General features: G+C 43.9%; 1 protein-coding gene across 2 annotated transcripts; it reads left to right on the top strand.

Moving 5' to 3' along the window:
* Nucleotides 1-1,463: 1,463 nt before the first annotated feature.
* Nucleotides 1,464-13,131, top strand: LOC118791218 (somatostatin receptor type 5). Of its 2 annotated transcripts, none has more exons than XM_036548517.1 (3): nucleotides 1,464-1,994; nucleotides 6,278-7,713; nucleotides 11,492-13,131. In XM_036548517.1, exons 2-3 carry the CDS (start codon nucleotides 6,613-6,615, stop codon nucleotides 11,642-11,644), a joined length of 1,254 nt encoding a protein of 417 aa, XP_036404410.1. In that variant the 5' UTR covers nucleotides 1,464-1,994; nucleotides 6,278-6,612; the 3' UTR covers nucleotides 11,645-13,131. The 2 variants fall into 2 exon arrangements, with proteins under 2 accessions (XP_036404410.1, XP_036404418.1); XM_036548525.1 differs by lacking the exon at nucleotides 11,492-13,131 and adding an exon at nucleotides 11,321-11,426.
* Nucleotides 13,132-26,717: the final 13,586 nt, after the last annotated feature.

The raw sequence follows: 26,717 nt of genomic DNA, 5'->3' as shown, positions 1-26,717 counted from the left end.
CAAGAATCCAATTTTCCATCTCAACCACCAGAGGGAGTAAAAGAAGAACATATTGATGAGCCGTGTACGCGCGTGTGAGCGTGTGCGTCTTGCAAGAGAAGTTTCAAAAGTTCTCTGGCCTGAACGAGAACATCAGTACTTTGGACGTGGGCTATGTTATCCAACAGGTGTTTGTAAGTGGTGGCCGAGGGAGAGTCGTTTAAAAAAATGAAAAATTTTTAAGCTCGAGAACCTGAAAGTGTTTTTAAAAAATGTCTTATCACAGAGTAAATGCTCTTTTAACCCTCGCAGCCAGGTAAAATCAATTGGGGGGTCCGGTGAGAGAAAGTGCGAAAGTGAGCGAAAGAGATGCATTTAAGCTATTGACAGTGATGTGTTCTGGCAGTCTGGCCAAAGTGCTTAACTGTGCACCCATATATTTGTGAAAGAAAACGAAGAACCCTCAATCCATTGCTGACTGGCAAGACTGAGGAAAAGGCTTTTGTCTATAAGACATGGGAGACGTGTGTGTGTGTGTGCGCGCGCGCGTGCAGTATGTTCTTTCCAAGACAAGTTTCAAGGAATAATTTGCCTCACAGGAGGGTTCTTTGATAAATCAGATGTCTATAGTGATTGGGGTGGTGTCAGTTAAAAGCAGACACCACCTGGCCCAAGTGCTCAATTGTCACTGAGAGATACAGCGGTGCAACACAGGTTGGGTGTGTGTGTGTGTGTGTTTTGGTGTGTACAGATGTGCGTGCCTATGCTTGCTTTCATGGATGAAGTACTGACTCATTCTCAACATCTGAAAAGGCGAGTGCAGAATGGAGACATAATGACTACCACAAGCCTAAGGTTCGGTGCCACCCAAGAGCCACGGAGCGTTAAATTATGTTACAACGCCGCTTTCAACAGCGTGCTGTCCAATCAGCTCTGCAATGGAACGGATGGAATCGCTTCACGCTCTCAAAGCACCAGTGTTCCGCCCCCTTCACCCTGCATCTGTTTGAGTAATCGCGACCTTCCGATCTCCCAGACGCGGTCTTTCTGTATAACCCATCAGATCTGCCCCAGGCTGATGCAAACTGACCATTAAGTCCGAGGTGATCATGTCATACCTGACCGTGATCGCGTGGCCTCTTTCCCCACCGTCATATTGCACATTGAACATGACAAAATGGGTGGCCCCGTGGTAATGGACAGAGCATGCCGGTATGAACCGCAGTCAGTCAATCAATCAATCACATTTAACACGACTCTTCATGGGAATGTGATAGTGACATAAGTGAAACTTCGATGCTGCCGTGAGAGCTTCAATATATCATTCGCTGAAAAGCAGACACAGTCTCGTTCGTTGGAATAGGTTGCGATACTGTAGGTAGGTGCTTGGCACAGGCGAAGACCGTCTCGGTATTGGGTAGTCCTGATGACAAAAGTTAAAACCTGCACGGCAACATCGTGACGTGGGCGGAGCGCTGTCACGTTCCACTCCATGTTTTAAATGCAAGTGCAGCGGCCGTCCCCCTGTCCAAATCCAGCAGCCAATCGCCAAAGATGCCAGAACGCACAGCAAGAAACTTAACATCTGGCAGACTTTTATCAGCAATGCCAGACTTCGTGTCGTCAACAGTGATCACAAACAATTACAAGTGCGGCAGGTTTATTATTTGTATTTGACCGTTCCAAAAAAAAAAAAAAAAAAATCCCGGGAAGTCAGCAACATGTATTAATTGGCTCTCAGTCTTCGACGTCGAGTAATTGTCTAGCAGAAGCGTCTTCGGGAAATTGTGACAGCACCCGGCTCTGGTGGAATGATGTTGTCGCCGGATTGTATAGCACACGCTGTTCCGACTCTCCCCACACCTACACTTTAACCACAATCTATTGAACGCCCGGACAGGACGGTAGAGAAACTGGATGGAAAGTTGAGAACGTGAGATAGCGGCATTACCACCCCGACTGCACCCCGTGACAAAATGTGAAGTACCATGGACAGCGAATGATGGCAGAACAAGGTTCGTTTCTCCCTCAGCGTTGAGAGACTTATCCTTCATGATAATGCATTTCAACAGTATTTTATTCATATGTTTCTTGCGTTTAACTAATACGGATGTGGCATCAGAACAACGATTAAAGAGAAACAATTTATCTGCGCAGCTTCCTCGAAGTCCCGTCTATTTCGCTTTATAGCCTATATAGATGTTCTTGCTGTGAGATTCCGAATAATCTAAACAGAGGAAGTAAGGAAATAAGAACTGTCAGTGGAGACAGAAGAGCGCAAAAGGGTAATCTGTCTGTGGGATGATAGGATATATTGTCTCTAACAGGACTGCTACACTTAATTTATTTTTATGCTTGCATGTATTGTCTTTTTTGAGAATTATTCTGACATTTTCCGTGCCATTGCTACCATATCGATTTTGGAAGAAAACATCCAATTATACCAACAATTCTTACCTTATAGATAGCGTGTCCCTTGACATGTAGCATCTATGCACGCCACATGTTATCTTGCATTGCATAGTGATGTTTAAGTGAGATATAAGAGATAAGATTTGAATTTTGATTGAAGGAGAGCGTCGGTGTGATTTCGGTATCTTGGGGATTGTTCCCTGGATAGTTGGCACTTCTTTGATAACACTTACTGGGACCAACTGGGTTTATTTTCCCACAGCCGGATCGAACCCAAACTGTACCGTATCTCGAATTAATCGGCAACAGATAAGGAAGCCCTCTGTCAGTCCCAGTGTCGTGCGTAAAAAGACAGCTCCTAAGGGGACAATTATACATTCGGGTTAAATACACATGAGCACGATAATCGTTTTAAGCATTTGGAAATAATTACAATCGTTCAGTGTATTTATAGAACAGACAGTCAATAAAGAACCCATGCTTTTGTTTCAACTTCCTTTTTATAGAATATGGAAATGTTGTCTTTATTTCTGCCTTCGCAGAATAATGTATTTTATTATGTAGTGATACAGGTTTGGGTTTTCAGAACGGAGCGTGCATTTGATACATTTTGCGTATGACATCATAAGATATGAAATTCTCGTGCAAGGCATGTGACATTATTTTCATGCCGAATAGTTTATCCACTTGCCGCATATGTATCCAGGTATTAGATCTCATCAGTATGTTCCTGCATGTTTATGGGAAGGTACGTATGTAACGCAATCCCGTGGAAGAGACAAAAGCTCATAAGAATCAAAAATTAAAATAACGTTAATGCCCTGTTGTGAAACAGCCACTGTTAGTTTTGACTTGGATCCACATTTGTACCTTAACCAACGACGGGATTAAACGCGCACGCATGTTAAGACGCACCTGATTCCAGCAGTGCAGGGAAGCAAAATAAGTTACGTGGTTGGAGGAGACACAGACAGAGCAATGGCATTTTAGCCAGCACCCAGTCACACATAATAAGTGCATGGAGTTGACAGTCACGGAGAGAAGATTCCCTGTGGAAACGCCAGTGGCAAACATCAAAGCATTTGCGCGTCACATGGTTGTAATTTTATGGGCAGTAAATTAAATGATTTTCCTTAAGTGTGCTCATTAAAAATACAAACGCTATGCTCGAGGGGGTGGGGTTGGGTTGGGGGGGGGGGGGGGGGGGGGGGGGGGTCCTCGCTCCGCTGCGCAGTTGCCAGCCTGGGAGTTAAACCCATGCGCTTCTGGGGATGACACAATAGTTATCGGGCTATAGAGCCGTGTCTGCTATCTTAAACGCAGAGGAGCGACGCAAGTCCTTTGCGTTTCCTCACGGAACTGATCTGAAGTAGACTTATACGTAATCCATTTTAGGTTATACTTTTCCTTTCGGAAAACCTAAAACCCTCAAACGCTGTACCAAGACAACCGTCTTCAACCGCTTCTGAAACACGTCCTTTACCTTCTTCACTGAAAGAAGTGGCAAAATACTTATAATACTTTTACTTACGAATACTTTTACTTCATCCTGGATTAGCATATTGTAGGCTATGCATGTGTATTCTAGTGTGCGTTCTGTTGGTTAATACACTTGCAGTATTATCTCATGAAGTAATCGACTTGATTGGAAGCCTGGATCAGAGACTGATACGATATTTGATTGAAGTAACAGGTCGTAAGATCAGATAAATTAAAACATGAAAATAACACGAGGCAGAGAAGAGACATGCTATTTTCTAGAGCAAAATTTAAATCGCCACGTCCAACATTTACAATGTGGGCTTATGAATAACTTTGTGACAGTTCAAACAGAATGTTTTTAATCACTGTATGGCCCCACACTGTGGGCATAGACCGTTTTTTTCTGTGAACCACATACATTCAATGCCTATGGCGCACACATGCAGCGCAATGTAGCAGGATTCTGCACCGGCAAATTTCCCCGACGAAAATGTATGCGTACAGATCGTACCCAAAAGCCTACCAACCTCTCTTTTGACTAGTCACTAAATTTGTATGCGATGCACACGTTTCATATTACACAGGGCTAAACGGTTAGAGATCCTCGGTGCGAAAGGCCGACTTGCAGGTCATAAGATTGCCTAAGACGTCTCTTTTTTGCACGTCTTAAACATTCAACATTTACATATGATTATATTCTAGATTTGTACCTCAAATATGATGTATTTAAGGAAACACAATTTGAGGTAAATGGTAAATGATTTCAATGAGTTAACTATATGTTATATGTGATACCATAATAACATGTAATGTATTTATTACAGACTGTGAATAATTTATTTCCTCTACTGTCAGGTTTATAATCTGTTTATCTTAACATACCATATCTACTGTATATCCCAACCCAATCAACTCACTACAGCAAGATGTCTTTTCCCTTCTCCCACATTAAATATAAATATGTGTGGTAAATTGAATAGGTTTGAATTGTATGAATATAAATATTATATATAATATTTCATTATATAAAATGCAGAATTATATATAATGATGAAATAGTACAAACAAGCATTGAATTTCCTTTACCAGCAACTGACAATTATCTCTTTGAGTTTATTTGAAATATAGAACTATTTAATAAAATGTATTCTGCATTTAACGTATCAGAGTTTGTGGGTCAACAGTGTAGAATAGTGGTAGGAAGCTATCAAAACTGAGTTATCAAAGGGTTGCTGAGATACAGAGTGGATTACTGCTATTGTCTGCTTCAGTGAGATACATAGCCAACTATATATAAATACATCAAGGGAAAATATAAAATCCAAGATTTGGAAATTGCTCTAAGCGTGGCTATCTGCTAACAAACAATAGCAGCAAAAATAACAGCCTGATAGAAAAAGTTAGAGAAAATGCAATATTGGGCCTGATGAGATTACCAAGAGTACTCTTGAAAGAAGGTAATTTTGAAAAGTAATGGGTTTGATGCAAAATATCCTACAGCAATGCGGGCTGCAAAGCTGAATAGATTAGAAAAAAAATGTAATAAAATAGGCAGAAATACATTCACACTCATGGCCATGGAAATGTTCAGCAACCAAAACATTATGCGCAGGATACAGGGTAATATATGGGAAACAATCAGCAATGAGCATACTCCCCTCAGGCTCAGTGTTGTTGCCTTCAAAAATTATCATCTTATTTCATATCCGACCTGTGGAGCATTGTTGGGAAGACAAACAACAATAAAAGACTGTTTTCGGCTTAATGAGTAACGGGTTTAATCGGGTTAAATGCATGATGGAGTAGAAAGGAAAAAAAAAAAGTGCGCGCACGGTATGCATTACGTCTGTGCATGTGTGAACTGCAAACTGTGTCGGAATTTCTTCTCTCTGTAGTGTCTGTCCTGCGAGCCTAACGCCAGGGCTACAAACAGGAATTTTAAATGACTCGTAGCTCCCAGCCAAGGAAAAAAAAAAAGACAAGCTGAAATGTTTCATTATAGGACGGTGACATAGTTTTAAGGGTTTCTGTTTTCTGTGTTTTGCTGGAAGGGATCGGGTAACTGTGATGCTCTGTGCCGGCCCCCCATTCCCTCAGCTGTGAAAGTGGAGTCACAGAGATGCATTTCAAAACAAGCTCACAGGGATGCACCAAATAAGCACTGACAGGGACTGTTCCCCAGTATAATCCTCATTGGCACAGAAACGGTGTCTGCAGTGTATGCTGGTATATTAGCATGTCAGCATACACAATTCTATTGAGGAAAACACTGTCCTTGAAGTTCTTGTGAAGGGAATAGCGCTTCCAGATGAGCTGAATGGCCTGTTCTCATCACTAAACTTCCCTATCTTCTTGTGAAGTCGATAAATGAATTGTATTTGTTCTCTTCTCAATGTCTTTGCAGACATTTTGTTCCAAGTGGGTGTGACTGAGGAGCTGCAGATCACCTAACCCTCCCCCAGCTTCAGTAACAAGATGGAGCCATAGACATTCAATGTATTGACCAGATAGCCAGCTCTGTGTGCTTTACACCTTCAAAGCTACATATGTTCCTGTTTTCTGGTACATTATGAACATTCTTGAAAGGGCGTGCTCAAAGGCAGAACTTCCATAGTAACTGTAGCAATACAGACAGCACCAGAACCTACTGTTACCGACCAGAACTACGTAGACAAGTAAGTACGGAGGACTGAAGAAACACAAGAGCTGAACATCTGGTCAGAGCATAAAATATCTGTGATGGAGCCCCTAGACAGGACTGACTGGGCCCCTTTTCCTGGGGACGTCAACCGTTCCACTGCCACCTTATTAAGCAACGGCTCCATGAACATCTCTGGACAGAGCATGCCCTTCCAGGGTGGCAGCACCATGGTAACAGCAGTGATCTCACTCACTGTGTTTGTCATCGGCCTGACGGGCAACACGCTGGCCATCTACGTGGTCCTGCGCTATGCCAAGATGAAGACCGTCACCAACATCTACATCCTGAACCTGGCAGTGGCGGACGAGCTCTATATCCTGGGCCTGCCCTTCCTCACCACCCAGAACGTGCTCTCCTATTGGCCCTTCGGCTCTTTCCTCTGCCGCGTGGTCATGACGGCCGACTCCATCAACCAGTTCACCAGCATCTTCTGCCTGACAGTCATGAGCATTGACCGCTACCTGGCCGTGGTCCACCCCATAAAGAGCACCAAGTGGCGCCGGCCCCGGGTAGCCAAGGTCATTAACGCCACGGTGTGGACGCTGTCCTTCGTGGTGGTGCTCCCCGTCATCATCTTCTCCGACGTGCAGGACCAGTTTAACACCTGCAACATGAACTGGCCGGAGCCCAAGGCTGTCTGGTCCACTGCCTTCATCCTCTACACAGCCATCCTGGGCTTCTTCGGCCCCCTGCTGGTCATCTGCCTCTGTTACCTGCTCATCGTGGTCAAGGTGAAGTCGGCGGGGGTGCGGGCCGGCTTCACCAAGCGCCGGCGGTCGGAGCGCAAGGTGACGCGCATGGTGGTGATCATCGTGGTGGTCTTCGTACTGTGCTGGCTGCCCTTCTTCATCATCAACATGGTCAACCTGGTCTTCATCCTCCCCGAGAACAACCTCATGGCCGGCGTCTACTTCTTTGCCGTCATCCTCTCCTACGTCAACAGCTGCGCCAACCCGCTGCTCTACGGCTTCCTCTCCGACAACTTCAAGCAGAGCTTCCGGAAGGTGCTCTGCATCCACAAGGCCAACGGCGTGGAGGACGGGGACCCCAGCCAGCCCCGCACTGAAAAGACCACCACCCACGACTCCTTCCTTTCCCCGAGGAACCACGACTTCAACGGGCACGTACAGAACAGCCAGGTACGAGGCGCGCCTCTCAATACAAGGTAGATTGCCCGAAAATCAGTGGGTGTCAAATGCTCAGGACCACTGACACACTGTTAAGGCGTAGTGTTTCTGAAAAACTTTGACAAGAGGAGACTGTAGAGGACACTCCTGCTGATTGGTAGATTGTACTTTCTGGTGTTCATGGTGACCTACAGTGTCTGAGTCTGTATTTGTTATACCCACTGCGACTGTAAGTACCCACTGATGCGCACCACCTGTGACCAGACCCGGAGCAATGGGGATGCTTAGGACTGTATTGCACCCCCAGAAAGACATCAGTGTACCCCCAGTTGTCTTCTTATATCCCAAAGTCTGTTACAGTATTTATAGTATTTATGACATTTTGTGCACCCCTTTTGATTGCAATCACACTCTGCATTTTCTCCTGGCGCCGAGCCTGCCTGTGACTACAGGCTGTCTATGGTCCCAGCCTATCTGTGCCTATGAAATGGGTTACGTTAATGCCTGCCAATACAGTGAATTAGTGTGAGCCCTCCTGCCGTGTCTGTTATAGTCAAATACAAGCACTGCAGTGGTTTATGTGCTTGCTTGATGTCCACTAGCTAAGCATGTGAGGGAGTGGATCCCACTGTCTCTGAATATGTTTCATTTCACACCCACATGAGCAAAGAAAGAGAGACATACAGAGAGAGAGAAAAAAGAGAGAGGCAGAGAGGGAGAGAGAGAGAGACAGTGAGTGAGAGAGCAGCAGAGGGAGAGGGAGAGGGACAGAGAGCGAGAGAGTGAGAAAGCAAGAGCCATTTTAGCTGCTCATCGTGGGAACCTGGAAGAGGAGGTTGGCAGGCACAGAGTTGGTATGGTACGGCCTGTAAACTTTGACCTATCCCACGGCTGAAATATCTCAAAATAATTCAATTGCCAACAGCTTGCCTGTGAATTTGTCTGCTTGATAGATGAATTAGGCGCCCCTTATCGAGTCTTAAGGAAGCACTGGACATAAAACTGATGACCTTGTGGAGACATCAGTTTCTCTTGCTTCGGGTGCCACCTGAAAGTTACCACATAAGCCATTTTTCCTCAGTTGGAACCTGAGCCACCAGGTATTCGAAACCTGAATGGCTGCCTCTTCTACCCACCTGCAGTGCCAGCCAATCAGAGATTCAGAGGTATTAGGTTTTCCAGCATCAAGTTGGAAGAAAATCTGTTGGTCTGTATAACACAAAAGTAAATGGTTATTGCTAAAATATGATATGAAAGAGCGGTATTAGCTAAAATATATGCTCTTAGCTTTCTTGAATTGTAACAGAGAACACTGTGGCCACTGCCCTGCATAGCCAGCATTTAAACTGCTCACCCAAGTGTTTTGATTACTGTTTTTACTGTTCCAGCTAAGTTGGCTAAGAAGCTTTTTTATTCCAGTAAGCTGGTGTTTGCTGAGCTCTGCCAGGAATGGTAAAACTCCCCTTTATGGTGACCAAAGTCAGCTTAAACACTGGTACTGGAGAGAGTGTTGAAGTTTTAAACTGCAGCAATCAGTAGCTAATTTTCAAGTGAAGTGACTATTACAAATTGCAAGCTATCAGCACATTTTTGTGGAGTCTAATCAGATTATAAATCAAAGTCAAAATATTCACTACTGTAATAAGCCTGAGAGCAGATATTTCTAAAGCTACTGTTGCCTGCCAGATTTTTAAAGATTGATGCTTTTTCTTTCTCACCTGGTACTTGGCAGTGGGGAATGAGATGGGCCTTTGGCAGAGCAGAGCTAAGCAATGTCGCTGGCCCAGCGGACCAATGGACCAGGGCTATTTTTAAGAGAGACTGGCCACGGGTCATGAACGCTTGCATTGTAGAAAGTCCCTTTGGGGTGACTGTGACTGCAAGCTGATCAGGGCCTCTTCTGAGATAATCTCACCATGTCAGAAACATGCAGATATTCATCTAGATGTTCATTATCTCACTCTTCAATGCTAGCAGCGGTTGAACTAGACTCCACTAGAGCAAGTAAAATTCGCAAAGAGATGTGTTGTGTTGCATTCCCTTGTAACAACAGCAAAACTGGTAAACAGTAGAAGCCTGTGTTTGCTTGTAATTGTGCGTGCATACAGTCAGGGCAGCGGTTCACTTTTGCAGACCAGGAAGTGCTCAGATTTACTGGTGCAGTGGAGTGGCGTAGAAGTTTCCACATTGTTCTGCTAATGTTAGCTTCGGTATGGGGCTGAACTGACACATTCCCATAACCCCTTGGTTCTTGTTTTCAACCAACAGAGAATATAACCAACACGGGCATGGGGCTGGAACCAGAACTCCCAAGATTCTGCCTCGTACTGGTGTCACAAGTGGAAAGCCCCCATTGTTTTTCCCGATGGGAAAGGAAAGAGGATTGGAATTGGATTTGAATATGTTGGGAGGGCAGGACTAACTGAGACATTATATCCTGCTGATGGGAGAGACACATATTTTCTGAGGGGGAACTCTCTGAGTCCTCCTGTTCTTGCAAACCAAACACAATCACCCCCCCAGGGTGCTGTAAGTCCTCAGTGACATTGCCAAAGTAATTAAGATATATTATTTACAGATTGAAATGCTGGATGAAAGAGAACCATTGTGGAGACGGTTCATTTGTGTGAGTAAGTAGATATTTTAATGTAGCGTAGCCTCGGTACATCGCTCAACAGCTAACAGGCAAAGAATGGGAGCGCGGAGATAGTTTCAGCTTGTCTATATTTAATGTTTTTTTCATTATAAACTGCTTAATTAGAGTTGTTAATTGTGAGTGGAATATGTGCTTTAAGTGAGATTGCTTTTAAGAAGCTTGGTTGAAATGGAAAAAAAAACAATTAGTTGTGACTTTCTTCAATTAATCAGTGCAACATTCACCGACGCTTCACAGGTTTTTGAAATGACAGAAAGTGGTCTGTCTAAATTAACGGAGTGCTGCTTATCATATTTGGGTTGGTAACTGTGTGCCTTTCTTCAAAGTGATCTAATTAATCCTTGATTCTGGACAGGTAACCGCCTTCACTGCCCAGCCAGACACAGAGCTGGCCTGGCCACTCAGCTCACCCAGCAGGATTGTGGGAAGACTGGTGATCAAAGCTTTCCTACAGTCCTCAATTTCCCTTATTACACATAACCACACACACACACACACACACACACACACACACACACACACACACACACACACACACACACACACACACACACACACAAGACATGAAGGCCAGTGCTCAGGTCACCCTTTGCCATGCAGGGATTGTCAGACAAAACAAAAAGGTCATGATCAGTATGGTAGGTGGGCGATGGTAGGGCTGTGAGTTAAAATCCTGCCGGACCGTTGATGGTGATTTTTTTTTTTTCGTTTGTTCTTTTTCTCATTGACATTTTTTAGCAGATGAAGTTAGCCTCCTCTTGGCTTTAATGGTTGTGAAAATGCGGCATCAAGTATTCATATAAAAAAAAAAAAATCAGGAGAGTCTTCCAGCCCCACAGCTGCTGTGTGCTGCCTGCATTTGTCAGGCCGGTTGAGCACATTACACGATGCGGTACACGGGGACTTACCCGGGTGGGAGCTGCCACCTACCATGCCTTTAAAACTGTCCTGTTGTCTTTGCAGGGCATCCAGTTGGAGCCTTGTGGTAACTCGAAGGCGGAGCCTCAGACTACAGGGGCCGTGGTGATTGGCCAGTCCACGCTATAAACTCTGCACTTTCTCTCTCTCTCTCTCTTTCTCTCTCTGTCTATCTCTCTCTCTCTCTCTGTCTGTCTCTCTCACTGCACACTGAAGGTAGCGCCGCATACTCCAACCTCACAATCTCACTCCGCTGACCTCCATCTGCACGCTGAACCCCTACCGGCGGCTGCTCTGCCATCCCCGGCCATGACCCCTGACCCCTCTCCGAGCGGCAAACAGGAAGTGAAGACACTTTGGGCACACTGACTGCTCCCCTCCCATCCTGTGCAGGTTGCTCACCTCTGCTCCTGAAACTGGATCCCATACTGACTGTGCTGGACCAGGGAGAAGCTGGGACAGCCAGCTGCCATCTTTGATGGATAAGCATTAATGTCTTTGAAAAACAGAAGATATAAAGGAAAAATAAGGTAAAGCTGAGTGTCCAGCACATACCAAATCATGTACACACTTGCACGCACACACACACAGCAAACATGCATACTGTGAAGAATAAATTCAGGCTTAGCCCTGTAACAGGCGTACATTACTTTTTGCGCTGAAGCACATTGCCAAATTCAAATTCAGATACATTTTTTTAATCCCTTCATTTCAAGTCTGAGATACCAAAATCCATTCAGATTTCAGTAGACTGGAGGCTTTTCTAGAACACCTGCTTCCTTGTCTCTTCCAAGCAGAACAACACTTTAAGAGGTCCCAAATATGTACACTCAAAATCAGATCACACTGGCAGAATCATTCTCTGTGAAAGTGCCTTTTATATAGGTTTGGTTACTCTGACTGAGACGCATGACTTTAGGTACAAGAATACCTGCCATGTGCTTCAGACATGGTTGCTTACAGTTGACTGGAAAATCCCCCTCTCTTCTTTCCTCTGTCAGACTATTTGAAGTGCAGCATAAAACTCTGCTTCCACTGACCCACTTTAGCTGTATGCGTTCTGTTCTAACGTGACCAGATCTGGCGGTTTACATTTCTTAGATATCCATGGCTCAAGTGCTGCTGATCTCAGAACATCTTGAGAAATTAAATGTTTGTTTGTAAATATAATTTTCGTAAATCCGAAGGCTGTTGCAAGATGTACCGTGGGCGTGGCTGAATGCTAAAAGTACAAACAGCAAAATGGCAGAGGAATATGAAGCAATTATCAGGCAGCTTTTAAATGAAAAGTGATACTGTTCAGTGGATAAAAAAGGGAATTGCACAGCGGGGAGGGAATTTGGGGTGCTTAAAAAAAGTAAATGCCATCCTCAGTTGTGCGTGTGGCAGAAAATCCTTCTATTTCTCTAAAGCTGCTAACAATTTGCTGCAGATGTGTTAAGTGACATCTTCAAATGAGACATCTTCGAACTCCCGAGTGGCCGAAGCCAAGTGAAGATGCTTGTTAAAAGCGCAGGCTGAATGCTAAAGCCGATGACTTTGCAGGTTTCAGTACGGGCTGTGCTGTCAGCCGACAAAGGCTGAGCGTCTGCTGCAGAACACAGGCTTCTTTCCTTTGGGGGTGGGGTGGGTTAAGTCGGCCGTTTCTCCTCATCCCCACTGCTCATTAGAAACCTATAGTGACTTGCGGGACACCAGGGAGTTACAATGTCAAGGGATACGCTCCTGTTCTCTATTCAAAACTTGCTCCACCGTGGTGCACTGTGGGTCTGCTCACTGCAATCAAGCGTATTGCGGTCGTCACGGTTCAGCACCCCTACATGAATGTGGAGGATGTTACTGTGGGGCAACATTAACGCACAAGAAGAATTATAATATTTATATTATATATATGAATAATTATATATATATATATATATATATATATATATATATAATTATTCATATATATAATATATATTTGTTTGTTCTATGAATGAAATGTGAAGAAGGCCTTGGTGCCTAAGAGTAAGCCTCATTAATGACTCTCTCTGGCTATAGTGAATTACAGGAGAAATTCACTAGTACTTATTCCCATTTGACTCACTTGGGCCTGGGGCCAATCCGTTATCATATATGGGGTTAGCTAACACACTGTTGACCTGAGTCAATATGCCTATGGAACCGCCTCCAGCTTGTCTCTGGTGTAGATGACCTACAGTTAAGGAGGGTCAGCGGAACAGTGCCATCGGAATATCTTGTAGTGGTATTTTGACTCCCTCAGCCGAAGCCCTGCATTTCAATCCCCTCGCCCCCTCCATGATGTGAAACCCCAGCTCTTCAGCACTGGAGACGTGGGCTGAGAGAGTACTGAGAGCACACCTTTTCATTCCCTGTAGAGCTGTAGAGACTCTCCAAACCCCAGAACGGGCAGGTGGTATTCTCAGACTCATCCACCGCTGCGGGGTATCCCTGTGCCCCCAAGCGTCAGCTCAGCGCCTGCTCAACTGACTGGGGACCTGCAACTCATAGCCAGCATTACAACATTCCCTTCCCACATCAGAGGAGAACTGTCAAAGATTCTCAACAGCACCGAGATGTGCCTCTGTGCCATCTTTACGTTAAAATTCCATCCCTTTGCTATTGTTGAACTGAAAGTTCCATACCATAACTCATCAACAGCTGAAATGACGACCGGAACTCCCTGGCTGACACCAGGAAGGAATGCAGAGCATGTAGTCTCCAAAGTAATTAACATTCCCCAGAACGTGCCATTGGAGCATGCTCGTGCATTCTTCCTGGATTTGTCTGCTGTTTCATCATCTCCAAAGCGAGAACATCAAGCTACTACGGAAACTTTGCCACGGTATTATTTTCATTATTATTTTCAACATTCTGTTTTTCATTTTGTGTTTTTTTTTTTTTTCTCACTTACAGTAACAAACAGTGTCTCTGTAACTATTGTCCTCTGTATATGCCTGGAATTCAAAGGGTAGATGGAGGGGAAAGAATGTCAAGGTCACTCTTCTTTTCTTCAGCCCCAAGGTTTGCACAGACTTCATCTGATGAATGTTTTCTCCAGCTTTTAGAAAATATAGTAGCACAGATATATTCGAGGACTCTTTACTTATGTCGTGGCTGCAGTGTTTTATATTTGCGCTTTTGTGGAGTTAACAATTAAAAGTACAGCTGATAACCGTGCACACATCAGGACACAGTGCAGTAAGCCGCTGCCCTTGCAATCAGTGTTTCTTGGATTAAACATTGTTCAGCCCTGTGGCTCCTTTATCTGCACTGTAAATATTATGAAAAAAAACTGCCAGATGTTACCGATGATGAAATATTTTGTGGCCCTGTGGTCAAAATGTTGCATTGTATGCTTTGATTTGAATAAAATTGTGAAGTTAAAAAAAAAAAAAAAATGATGAAAGCCACCAGTTCTGCTTGAAAAAAGGCAGCCATGTTTCACTGCAATGTGGAGAAAGAGAGAGGACAAATCTGTGAGGACAATGAGGAAGATAGGGGTGTGTAAGTATACCTGAGTGAGCATAACTAGAGGGTCACAAGCCCCCCCCCCCCCCTTTCTGTACCGCCTCAGCAGCAGAAACACAAACTTCTCAATGTTTGTTCTAGAGTTCGGAGCACCTCTCCTGCCCTTCTACAACCCCCCTCTTGTTTGACTGTTAATCTATGAAAATCGATTACTCACTTCTCGTGCCCTGTGAAGGGAGTATGACTCCAAAATAACTGATAATGAATACCCCGCTCAAACATACACGTCCAAACACACACACACACCACACACACACATACACACACAGAGTCACAGACGCATTGTCACAATGCTTTCACTCACTAATTAAATGCCACGCTGTCAGTTTTGAAAGACACGGCAGGAGGTTTGACAGCTCTAATGACACAAGACTTTGGGTCAATGGCAGGTCCCCGACTGTCACCAAGTGTAGGGTCCCGGGTCTATGAAGAAGAGCTGACAGGTGAGGAGAGGTGTGGCTCTCCCCAGAGAGAGGGAAGCAGAAGGTCACCAGCATGGCTTTGTAGCGCACTCCCACTTTTTCTCTCATGGGCTGATTTTTTTTTTTACTCATCGCTGAGCAGCTTAGAAAGGCCTGCTTATCAGAGCTGTAATTACATTTGGCCTTTTCAAGAGCTGTGAGGGAATACAAGCTCAGATTGAATTTCAGAAACCTTCTTCTTTCAGAACGGGACACGAGGCTTTTGGGAGTAGACAGCTAAGATGACTAAGACTCAACCACCCGTTCGCCCTGTGGGCTGATACAGGCAGCAGAGGAAAAGGAGAGTCTCTTGCAGTGGGCGGGTGGGGATTCCATCCTAAATACCATCACAAGGAAGACAAGCACACAGCCTCAGTACCTCAGACAAATGCCTACAGTTTAAACATTTGCAACATTATAGTTTGATTTGATTCACCTTGATTCGCTTTGATTCACACATTAGAACCCCAGTGGTCTGGTGGTGTCTAAGCGCTTACTCAAAGCAATCTGTGGGAAGGAGAGATCTCCCAAAAAATCTCCCCAGTGTGTGTTAATTTCGTAGCACTGTGGTTCTCTTCTCTTTGTGCATGAACAGGATTGCTTTCCCCTGTTTCAGAAGGAGTTCATGTTGTGAACAATGACAGAGCATTTGGTGGACATTCTGGAAGCTCACACTCTGCATGTCATTCATTACACTACATTACTGGCATTTAGCAGACACACTTATCCAGAGCAACTTACGTACATTGGTTAAAATTTTACACGTGTTACCCATTTATACAGCTGGATCTCTCTTGAGGCAATTCTGGGTAAAGTACCTTGCCCAAGGGTACAACAGCAGTGGCCCAGCAGGGAATCAAACCAACAACCTTTCGCTTACAAGTCCTGCTCCTTATCACTATGCTATACTGCCACCCGTATAACCTATTCGAACCTTGTCCCAGTGCAGCCCTCAGCAGCAACACCGCCTAAGCCTGCCTGTTTTACTTGGAGAGGAATGCCCAATGGTTCCTCCCCCATCTCTGAGGTGATAATCTGTCTCCAAGGACATGACAGGCAGTGGGAGCATGCAGTGCAGAAGCTGATTGGTCTGGACTGCATGGCTGGATTCACCTGCCCAGTGTGTGATGCTTTAAGACAGGGGGGAGAAACTCCAGCCAGGACCCCACTGTGTGTCCTTTATCATAGACATCCCTCACACTGGGCTTGTGATGTCATCGCTCAGCTAAGGCGTCCAGAGCTAATGCCCGACTAGCCTCGAGGTGGGAGTGTGCGGGGGCGACCTGACCTCACAAAAAAAAAAAAAAACTGTTGTTCCACAGGAGGTGTGATATAATGAGTTCAAAATCTGCTTTTTGGATAATCTGAAAATTAATTTTGGAGGTTTATCAACATTATTTAAAAGACAGGTTTTTTTTCCCACTAAGGGCCACCAGCTTTGAAAGGATTAAAGTAATTTATTCTGATTTGACACTTATTGCGTTATATATAACTTATTGAGTTTTATTAGATTTTGACTCCCAGGCAGAATGAAGGCGAGGGAGGGTATTCTCTTTCCGCCTCTCTTTTTCCCTTACTCGCTTCTCTGCTGTTTCTCTCCCACACTAACATGACTGGCTGCAACTTTTCCAATAAATAGGGGAAAACTTCAAACCTGAACCAAAATATATGAATAATTCTGATGGTGCTTTCAAATGTCATCTAAAAGATAGAAACGAAGAAAGCCAACACAGTGAAGTCGGACAATTTAGCTTCCACACTTATTTTTTTAAGGCACCGACATTTTTCCACCTCCGTTGCATTCCAGTTTTTGCATTTTCAGGCCTTTGCCCCAAAAAGGAGGCTATCGGCACAGAGAAATGCGAAAATGCACTAGCTGCAGTTCTGGTCTGTGCCCCGGGCGATTGCTCTGATTGAATCAAACATTAAATATTCTAACAAGCTTTTAACTTCAATTACGTCCTGCAATAAGTGTTTGGATTGACCGACTCCATCAGTCAAATCTACTACAAATCAGCCCATTAAACACAGCGGGTGTTGTAGAGATTCCAGGAAATTCAATTCTCTGTAAAAGGGCCTTCCAGCATCCGCTCTTTCCCTGATAACATTTGTTCATAGAATGCAGGCCTACAGTTGCATTGAATTTGAGGGTGCTGTAATGGGTTATGATGATGATGATGACAGCCATGATAATGATGATGGTGATAAAAATTATAATAATTATTATTATCATAATTTGGCTTGTGCAGTTACTCACCTTTTTGAGGCTAGGTCACAATAAAAAAAAACAATTACAAGCTCCTAAATAGAAGGGTAAGACATCTTTTGTGGCCTAAGGCAAGCATTTATTAACATTGTGAAGTGATGACACCGTAGATTCCAAGCCAGAGACAGACTGTATAGATCCTCAGAATACATTTACATTTACATTTAATCATTTGGGTGATGCTTTTATCCAAAACAATTTACAAGTGAGGTACAAGGCAACACAAGCAAAAAAACCATGCAGAGTCAACAATATTTGAAGCACTGCATGACCAGATTTCAATGTTTGGCCAGGCAAGGTACAAACTAGCTGATAAAGCTAACGAGTATGTTAACCCATTAGGTTACATTCTTTGTTCAGTTTTATTTTATAGTTTAGTAGGAAACACTTTTGAGACATGAGAAGTTCCTTTAGGGGGTAGTGTTTCAGGTGCTCAGGTGAGAGCGGAAGAGCTGTGTCTTCAGATGTTTCTTGAAAACAGAGAGGGATTCAGCAGAACAGAGAATATATGCCAATGACTTTAATCCTCAGGACAAAACACATTATGTATAATTGCAGGAATGAGGAAGCAATCTGTTACATATTACATTGGCTCAGGGTATTTGTATTATGACCACATGAATGGTGCGTATGCCCGTACAGAAAATGCAGACGATAGCCAACCAGACAGCTGGCTGTGAACAGACACAGAGATATGTATACGCAAACTTGAACAGCCCTGAGCAAAGACCGTTCAACTGCTGAGCCAATCAGAGAGCGGGAAGCTGTGGTGTACATTCATTTTGAACTTGAACTGAGACAAAGCTTGCCCGCATATGCTCAGAAATAAACGTGAGCATATGGTTAGGCTAGCACACCACTAATGTAAGTCAAACAGACCTCTCCTCGAGCTAGGCTTGAAAAGATGCCTCGCATGTCACGTTGCCCTCCCTGCTCTGCCATCTGTTGCTTTGAGAACATTAGGCGACAAAAGCTTCCATTCTTTTCTTTTTTTTTTTGTGAAGAAGAAGAGAGAGAGAGAAAAGAGATGTCTCACCGCCACCTACTGCTCATAAGTGTTTGTTTTGCTCTTCCCATTCAGACTCTGAGAGGATTCCGGAAGGAGAAACTCTAGTTCCATCTTTCCTGGTGTGCCTTGTACTGTAATAGAATTACAATTCGTCCAAAATTTGTAGCGAAATGGCCTGAGGCGAAAAGACAGAAACCATTTAAACTGCATTTAGTGATGAAGCAAAAAGCTCTTTCGAAAATGGGAGGGCTCAGGATTCCAATTACAGTTAATAGGCATCCAAAGATTCACTTAATCACATTAGAAATGATGCAAGAAGAAATTAACGTGAAAAATTACATAAACGCTTTTAATTTGGCAAAGGACGCCTGAAAGCGACGTACCAGGTATTTACAGGTTGTGTAATGATGGAGGTAAGGGAGTCGAGGGGGAAAAGAGGAGAGAGACGGGATCGGCTTAGCGAAGCATGCAAGAGGAAAGCAATGAGAGGGATGGTGGGATATTATTATATTACATTACTGTCATTTTAGCAGACACCCTTATCCACAGCATCTCACATAGGTTAGAATTTTTACATTGTTTATCCATTTATACAGCTGGGTATTTACTGAGGCAATTCTAGGTTAAGTACCTTGCCAAAGGTTACAACAGCAGTGTCCCAGCGGGGGAAGCACACCTGCGACCTTGCAATTACAAGGCTTAACCACCGTGCTACACTGCTGCCCTGGTGGGAGAGAGGAATGGAGAGAAAAGAAGGACAGAAAAGAAGGACTGAGGAGGTATATGAGCAGAGGAGGGATGTGTGGAGAGAGGAGGGGTGTGGGTGGAGAGGTGGTGTGTGGGAACAGAGGAGGTGCGGGCACAGAGGAGAGGTGTGTGGGGAGAGGCAAAGGGAAAAGAGGAGGTGAAATGAGGCCTTGCTTAATTCAGGCAAAGATTTTTCTAATCACCAGCCTGCTTTTCCATTCCAATCCAATAATGACCCCAGCGATGTCCATCTCTGCATTTCCGCCCGAGCTGTTGATAGAGGCGACGGGGATGGTGATGCAGGGACCCGGAGGTGAGGCCCAGATTTGGGAGTGTTTGCTCCTGATAATGCCTCAGCCAGCTCAGAGATTGTTTATCGGCGGTCAGACGAAGGGCAGACTGTGTCCTTGTTGATTGGCTGTCCCCTCATCCCTACCACTCTCTCTTCCTCTCCAGCGGGAGAGAGACCAGAGTCAGGGGGAACAGACAGAGAAGGAACTCTGCACCAACCCTGCTGCCGGGGAAGAAGTCCTGCAATAAAATGTGCCGATAGTCTGTCAAAACCTTTCTAAACAACATGGGCTTGAGCATTACACAAACCTTCCAATGACAGATGAAGTGCAGTGATTGATTAGCACAATGACTGACATAAATTCCAATAAATAGGTGGAAGTGTGGAATAGTGGTAAGGAGCGGGGCTTTTAACTCAGAGGTTTCTGGTTCGATTCCCTGCTGGGGTGCTGCTGTTGAACCCTTGGGCAGGGTACTTCCCCTGCTGTATAAATGGATAATATCTAAAATTGTAACCTATATAGGTTGCTCTGGATAAGAACATCTGCTAAATCACAATAATGTAATGTAAATCATAGACTTACATGCTGGTAATCTATTTGATCAAATTTTTGTCCTTAATTTTCCATAATTGTGACTCACAACTGACTCATGGCTGGATGACAGCAACAGTTTTCCTTCTCAGACACAGTTTGGCAAGTTCAGCGATCACCAGAATTGACAAAAAGCATTTTTTGTTTAAAAAAAAAAAAAAAGTAGAGTAGAACCTATTTGTAAGTCAGATTTTGAGGACAAAGTGTTCATTTTAAGTGTTGGTCAGCGTCACCCGTCGCAGTGTTTTTTAGGTGATTACACCTACAATGCAATGCCTGGTTTGCACCCAGCATTTTTCGAAAACATCCCTGCTCCCAATAACTGCATTTATATGTCAGCCTGTTAACGCTTCTGTCCACTCCTTTCCGTTTCTCCACGCTTTCATCTGCATGAAAATACCAAACTAATTAGGCTTCAACAGCCACAGGCAACCAGATGACGACTATAGAAATAACACTTTTAATATCGGTCTTTCATGTCAGACAAGCTGCAACAACCAGGTCTGATCTAACATGGAGCTGCAAATCAGGTGCCCGATGCCTTCTGTGTCCAACGCATAAGATTGTCTGCAGCTATGCGTCAACTTAATCTTACCACAAGGCAATCACAAGAGAGTGAGAGAGAAAGAGAGAGATCCTACACACACCTAGGTTTGACTATTAGTGCTTCAGGGAAGTTTGACCTGGCAAGGAATGCACTAAAGAAGGATCAGAGGGCTTTTTATGTTGTGAAGAAGAGTTTCTGCACTTTAAACTCCCCAATTAAATTCTGGCTAAAAGTTTTCCAAAGTGTCATTCAGCAAGTTTTCCTTTATGGCATTCAGATGTGAGGTCTCATCACAAAACAGGATCAAACAAGATGGGAAAAACACCTCATTGAAACCCTGCACGTAGAATTCTGCAAAAAAAGACATTTATTTAAATTACAAACAGAAACTACAAACAATGCATTCAGGCCTGAATTAGATAGCAACCCATTGGTTATTAACATACAAAATAAGAGAATTAAAATTCTGGACTCAATCGAAGCACAGTGATCCAAACTCAGTCCATTAAAAAGCCCTACAATACCATGAGCTGAACCCAGAAACCTCCGCCAGCTGGTCTGGTAGCTCACTGAGTGGACCAACACCACTATCAGTCAGCCCCAAGACAGCACTGCACTGACAATTCCAATCAGAATAAACCAAATAATAAAAAGCCTCAACCGCTTTTATCTGGAGCATAGAAACAAACAAACACTAAATCACAAAAAAATGGAATGCTATCATACCCTGAAAAGAAATTATACCCTGGCAGAATATCTGTCCAGACCAAGGTCAAAAATGCAAAGCAGAGGCAGAGTTCCTAACCAAATATTGCCTGGATGATCACAGCCGGGCACAAGTGAACAGGGCAGACACAGGCAAAACTGGCAGGCCAGTGACGACAGGCTCTGTGATCACTGCAAAACATGAAAGGTTGAGACAAGGTCTTTTAAAATGCAATGACTGTCCCCAAGCAGGGAAAATATTCATTTAAAATGCCACACTTGTCCTCCTCTATGTCAAAAAGCTGACTGACAGGAGGGAAATGTCAGTCATGCTAGAAGCGGGGCCTCAGTATATAGGAGGGAGGGAGAAAATGAGAGGGGATAATGGAATAACAGTGCGGCAGGAATATTGACTTTCGAAATATATGTATGAAGTGCAATGATTGATTAGCACAATGACTGGCATAAATGCCGATAAATCCACAGACTTCCTCTGAAGTCCTGGTAGTCTGTTTAATCATTGGATTTAATTCTTTCCTTCATTTTGACTCACAACTGCCTCGCAGTTGAATGACAGCATAACGCCATTGCGAGAAAGTGAGAGACAGAAATTTTCCCATTGGCTGACATCATTTTTATGCCGGTTATGAAAACTCACACTCACGAGAAATCCCACAGAAGCTCTTCTCTTGAACACATTCTGTTCTAATATGAAATTGAAGGTGAAGCCTTCATTGTATTGAAATGCAGGACCACAGCAGTTTTCGCTGTACTCCTATTCATTCCAGTATTGATTCCACAGACAACTGCAGAAAAGCCACTGAATGAGGCGCGTGAGTCACGAGGCCTTGAAATAATTTTGGACAACTCTACAGTGCAGAGGTGACCACAGTCATCAGTGAATAACACTGAGTGTATGTAAGCGCAGGTTCCTGGCATTCACAGTGATGGTGCCGTACATTAAAGAAGAATTCATCCTTGTGGATGAGCATATGGAAGATGTCCACGTGGACACCAGTGCGACCCAGGCACGTCACCCTGGCAAATCTTGTCATGTGACTTTGTCACCAGATTTGATGCAGGAATAACCATCAGTCTCCAGCCTAAACGAAATCCGTGGAACTGATTGAAGGCGGAGATTCACAAGGTTCTGGCTGCTCAGACTCTGGAGGTGGGACCCAGCAAACGGACACCACGACGTGGCCCGCGTGTACGCAGATCCCTGTGCATTACTCCGACCGCAAGCTGCTCATTGCAAGCACTGGAGTTGGAACTGACAGAACCAGCACTAGGCAGGCTTTGGCACCAGCTGCTAGTGCATCCATGTTGTTACAGTGCATTCACACACGCACAGCAGGTGAAATACCCCTGCACTACACGCTCTGCCAGGCACAGGCAAAGGTAGATAATGTGATGCCAGCACCAGGTGATGCACACACTTGTGAAGAAACTGGCCAACACTCCTCAAAAAAACAAAGAAAAGGAGCAAAACTAACAAAAACAACAATTTATTGTAAAGATCCACAAAAAGAAGCCTTGGGCAGACAGCCAAACCAACTCAGTCTCCCGGCATCGCAGCCTCATGCCTTAATTTAACAGGCCTGATTAGCCAGGTGGTAATCACAAGACACAAAGACAGACAAAGGCAACTACAAAATGACAATCATTGATTCACAATTAACCAGTTCCAATGCAACTGAAAGGCTGAGAATTGAAAGACATGATGCTTAAAGATTTAAACAATTAACAATAAAACAGTTATCAGTTTTGGGGGACAGGTGATCCTTCACAATACTGTATAGTTGTAGTCTTGCATTGAATCAAAATCCATCTCCGGCTGCCACCACAGCATAGCACAGTATAACGCAATGCAACTCCACTCGACTGAACTCATTGCCATACAATGTAACGCGGTGCGGAGTTGCATTGCGTTATACTGTGTTATACTTATGCTGTGGTGGCAGCCAGAGATGGATTTTGATTTAACAATGTAACGCAGTGCGACGCAACACGACAATGCAGAGCATGCACCCACAGCACACTCATTACACACCGTTAGTGCAGCACACAACCCGCCAGGACGGAGGGGAGCAAACAGGCTAAAGAACCGGGGGGTGGGGAGAGGGGGTGGAGCTGAGGGTGGTGGGGTGGTGACAGAAAGGTGAGTGTGAGTGTGTGTGTGTGTGTGTGTGTGTGTGTGTGTGTGTGTGTGTGTGTGTGTGTGTGTGTGTGTGTGTGGGGGGGGGGGGGGGGGGTGCAGGACTGAGAGTTTGACCCAGAGAAGAGCTGTGCAGACTGGGGAACATGCTGCATCAAGCTGTGGCTCAGTGTCAGCGCGCTGTGCTAAAGCTGTCCAATCACCAGCTGAAGATGTGCCTGATGCTGGCCCAGGATGAAAGGGGAAAATCAGCTGGACCGGGAGCGATGGATGGCCTGGAAACAGGAGAGAAAAGGCCCAACGGGCTGGATTACAGGTCCAAAATGCTACAGCTGGGAGTTGAGCCAAGATTAGAATAAATCCCCCCCCCCACCACACTCACTCACACACATGCAGACAGATAAACACAGACACACACATGCACAGACAGTCACACAAACACACATGCACAGATGTGGACAGACACACACACGGACACACAATGACAAACACAGACACACTTACACACACCCGCAGACAAACACACATGCACAGACGTGCTCACACACACACACATGGGCGCACACACAGTTACAAACACAGTCACACACACACACACACACACACACACACACACACACACACATAGAAACACATACTCATACACACATGCATGCGTGCACACACACACACACACACACACACACACACACACACACACACAAGCACATACACAGACACACACGCATCCCTTCTTCTCCTGCCACAAATCCTTTGCTGAAAGATAAAAAAAATCATGCTGAAGATTTAACATCCTCAGCTGACAGTGTCATCAGTTCCTTCTTTATACCTCAAATGCAAATCCTGCATGGTAATTACATTGCCTTTTCACCGTGCTATGTTCTGCATCCATTCCTCCACACAGATTTACAGGTAGGCGACTTTGATAATTGATCATTCCTACACCACAAGTAAGCATTTTGACATTTTACATGTTGTAATTATAAACTCTCATCTGGTGACTGCCAGTCGGATACCTTATGAATGACATAAGTATAGCTTTAAGTCTCCAATGCAGTACTTCCACCATATATGAATTGGCATACCATAGTCACACTTATGTTAAGGGCCTGTTTGCACAGTTAGAAAACAGTTGATAAGTACAGTGCTACTTCTAAATTGTAGTGTGGTATAGTGGTAGGGAGCATGGTTGGTAACCAAAAGTTTGATGGTTTGATTCCCTGCTGGGGCACTGCTGTTGTGCCTTTGGGGTAAGGTATTTCACCCACAGTTATCTCAGTTAAACATCCAGCTGTATAAACAGATAAAAATGTAACCTATGAGTATAACCTATAAGTTGCTCTGGATAAGAGCATCATTTAAATGACAATAATGTAATGTAAATTGTTATTCATTTATAAAGTAATTACCAAACAACTTCAGAGCAGGTAGTGAAGTTATACATGTGAGTTATACATTTCTGATTTCAGTGTATGCAATTATTTAGAAATTATGTTCATGTTTGTTGGTTTGGATTAATATCAGACCTTAGCATTGGTATTTGGGGGAAATACAATTCATTGAGTTCCTGGCAAAACTGTTATGTCAACAACCTTATTACAATCTTATCTATTTAATACCAAGTTACAGTTACAGTACCTGTAGTTACACTGAAGTAACAAAATTTGTATGACATGATTCATAATCATACAAACATGACTGTAAAATAAAGCGTGAACTAAGTACTGTTCTGCCCTACAAAGGCAAAGTGCGGTACCTGAAATTTTTGTGAAACTGACTTATCACTTGGAATGGCCTCTATAGAATTTGAGCTATATTTGTTTCCTGAAGCAATTTTAGCCCCTAGTCCACCAACAAGGTGGACACCTTTGCAGTACTGCGTGTTGATGGTACAGAATGCTAGAACTGCAGGAAGCCGGTCATTTACTTACCTCTATGTTTTATATTATTTCAGCTTTTCTGTATCATTTATCTCTCCTTGCATTGAGAGACCAATAAGGATATGAATGAGACGGAAGAGCCTGCCTTGGGTAGCTGTGCATGTTTCCTTCATTTAATGAATACCAGGACACTCAAGACATTGCATAGAGTGTGCTTTGAAGCAATTATGGATTCAGCACATTGCACATACAGGTAGATGAATTGGTCGAGCATCCGAGCAGCAGCTGCCGTGCTTGAATACCGTGGCAGCAAAAGCCGATCTGTGGAAGTGGCCCAAATCAGCGTCTGTGTGGTGAAAGAGACCTGGCATGTTAATTTGAGGTGCTAAAAGTGCTTCTACTCTCTCAAACATCAGCGAGCACTAAATATGGGTTACATTCTTAAAAGATGTGTGCTCAATTTTTTTTTTTCTATAAAGGAGAGGCAGCAAGATTGGAACTTTTGAGCGTGTTGTATTCAGTGGTGAATAGTGGTGTTCTCTTGGGTATCTGTACATACCTAACTCTAAAATGTCACCATCGGTGTTAAGGTACATTAGATAGGAACTGGCATTCAGTGCTGGCATTCTCAGCAATGCTGTTAATGGCTCCCAAAAACAACCTCAAAAATAATTAACACAATTTTGACGAGAAGAAATTTTTTTTTAATTGTGGCATTTTGGGGCAGCAGTGTAGCATAGTGGTAAGGAGCAGGGCTTTGATCCCCCGCTGGGGCGCTGCTGTACACCTCTGCAAGGTACTTAACCCATTATTACCTTAGTGAATATCCTGTTCTATAACTGGATAAAACTGTAACCTATGTAATTCACTGAATATGAGCATCTGCTAAATGACAATAATGTGATGTAAAATAAGAGACAAAATTATCTAACTGACTCCAGAAATTATATTTATAAAATCTCTGCACTTTGCTTTTTGTCTTTAAATCTGAGGCTGTAAGATTCAAATATTTTGGCCTTCGTCTGTGAATTTTATTATTCTGCCGGTGCTCTTTCTATGCCTAATAAATATAGATGAAATCAGTATGTGAAAAATGTAATTTTTACCCGGTAGTCCAGAGACTCTTGTAGTCACTTCTGTATCATTTGTCAAACTTCCACGCTCGCTACAGATGCCAGCTGACAGCTTATACAAAATTCAGAAAGTTACAGATGACAAAATAAATAACCTGAAAGCAGTACAATAGCCTCAGAG

The sequence above is a fragment of the Megalops cyprinoides genome, chromosome 1, assembly GCF_013368585.1.
Source record: "Megalops cyprinoides isolate fMegCyp1 chromosome 1, fMegCyp1.pri, whole genome shotgun sequence".
Classification (NCBI taxonomy): domain Eukaryota; kingdom Metazoa; phylum Chordata; class Actinopteri; order Elopiformes; family Megalopidae; genus Megalops; species Megalops cyprinoides.
This window is presented reverse-complemented; position numbering and strand designations above follow the sequence as displayed.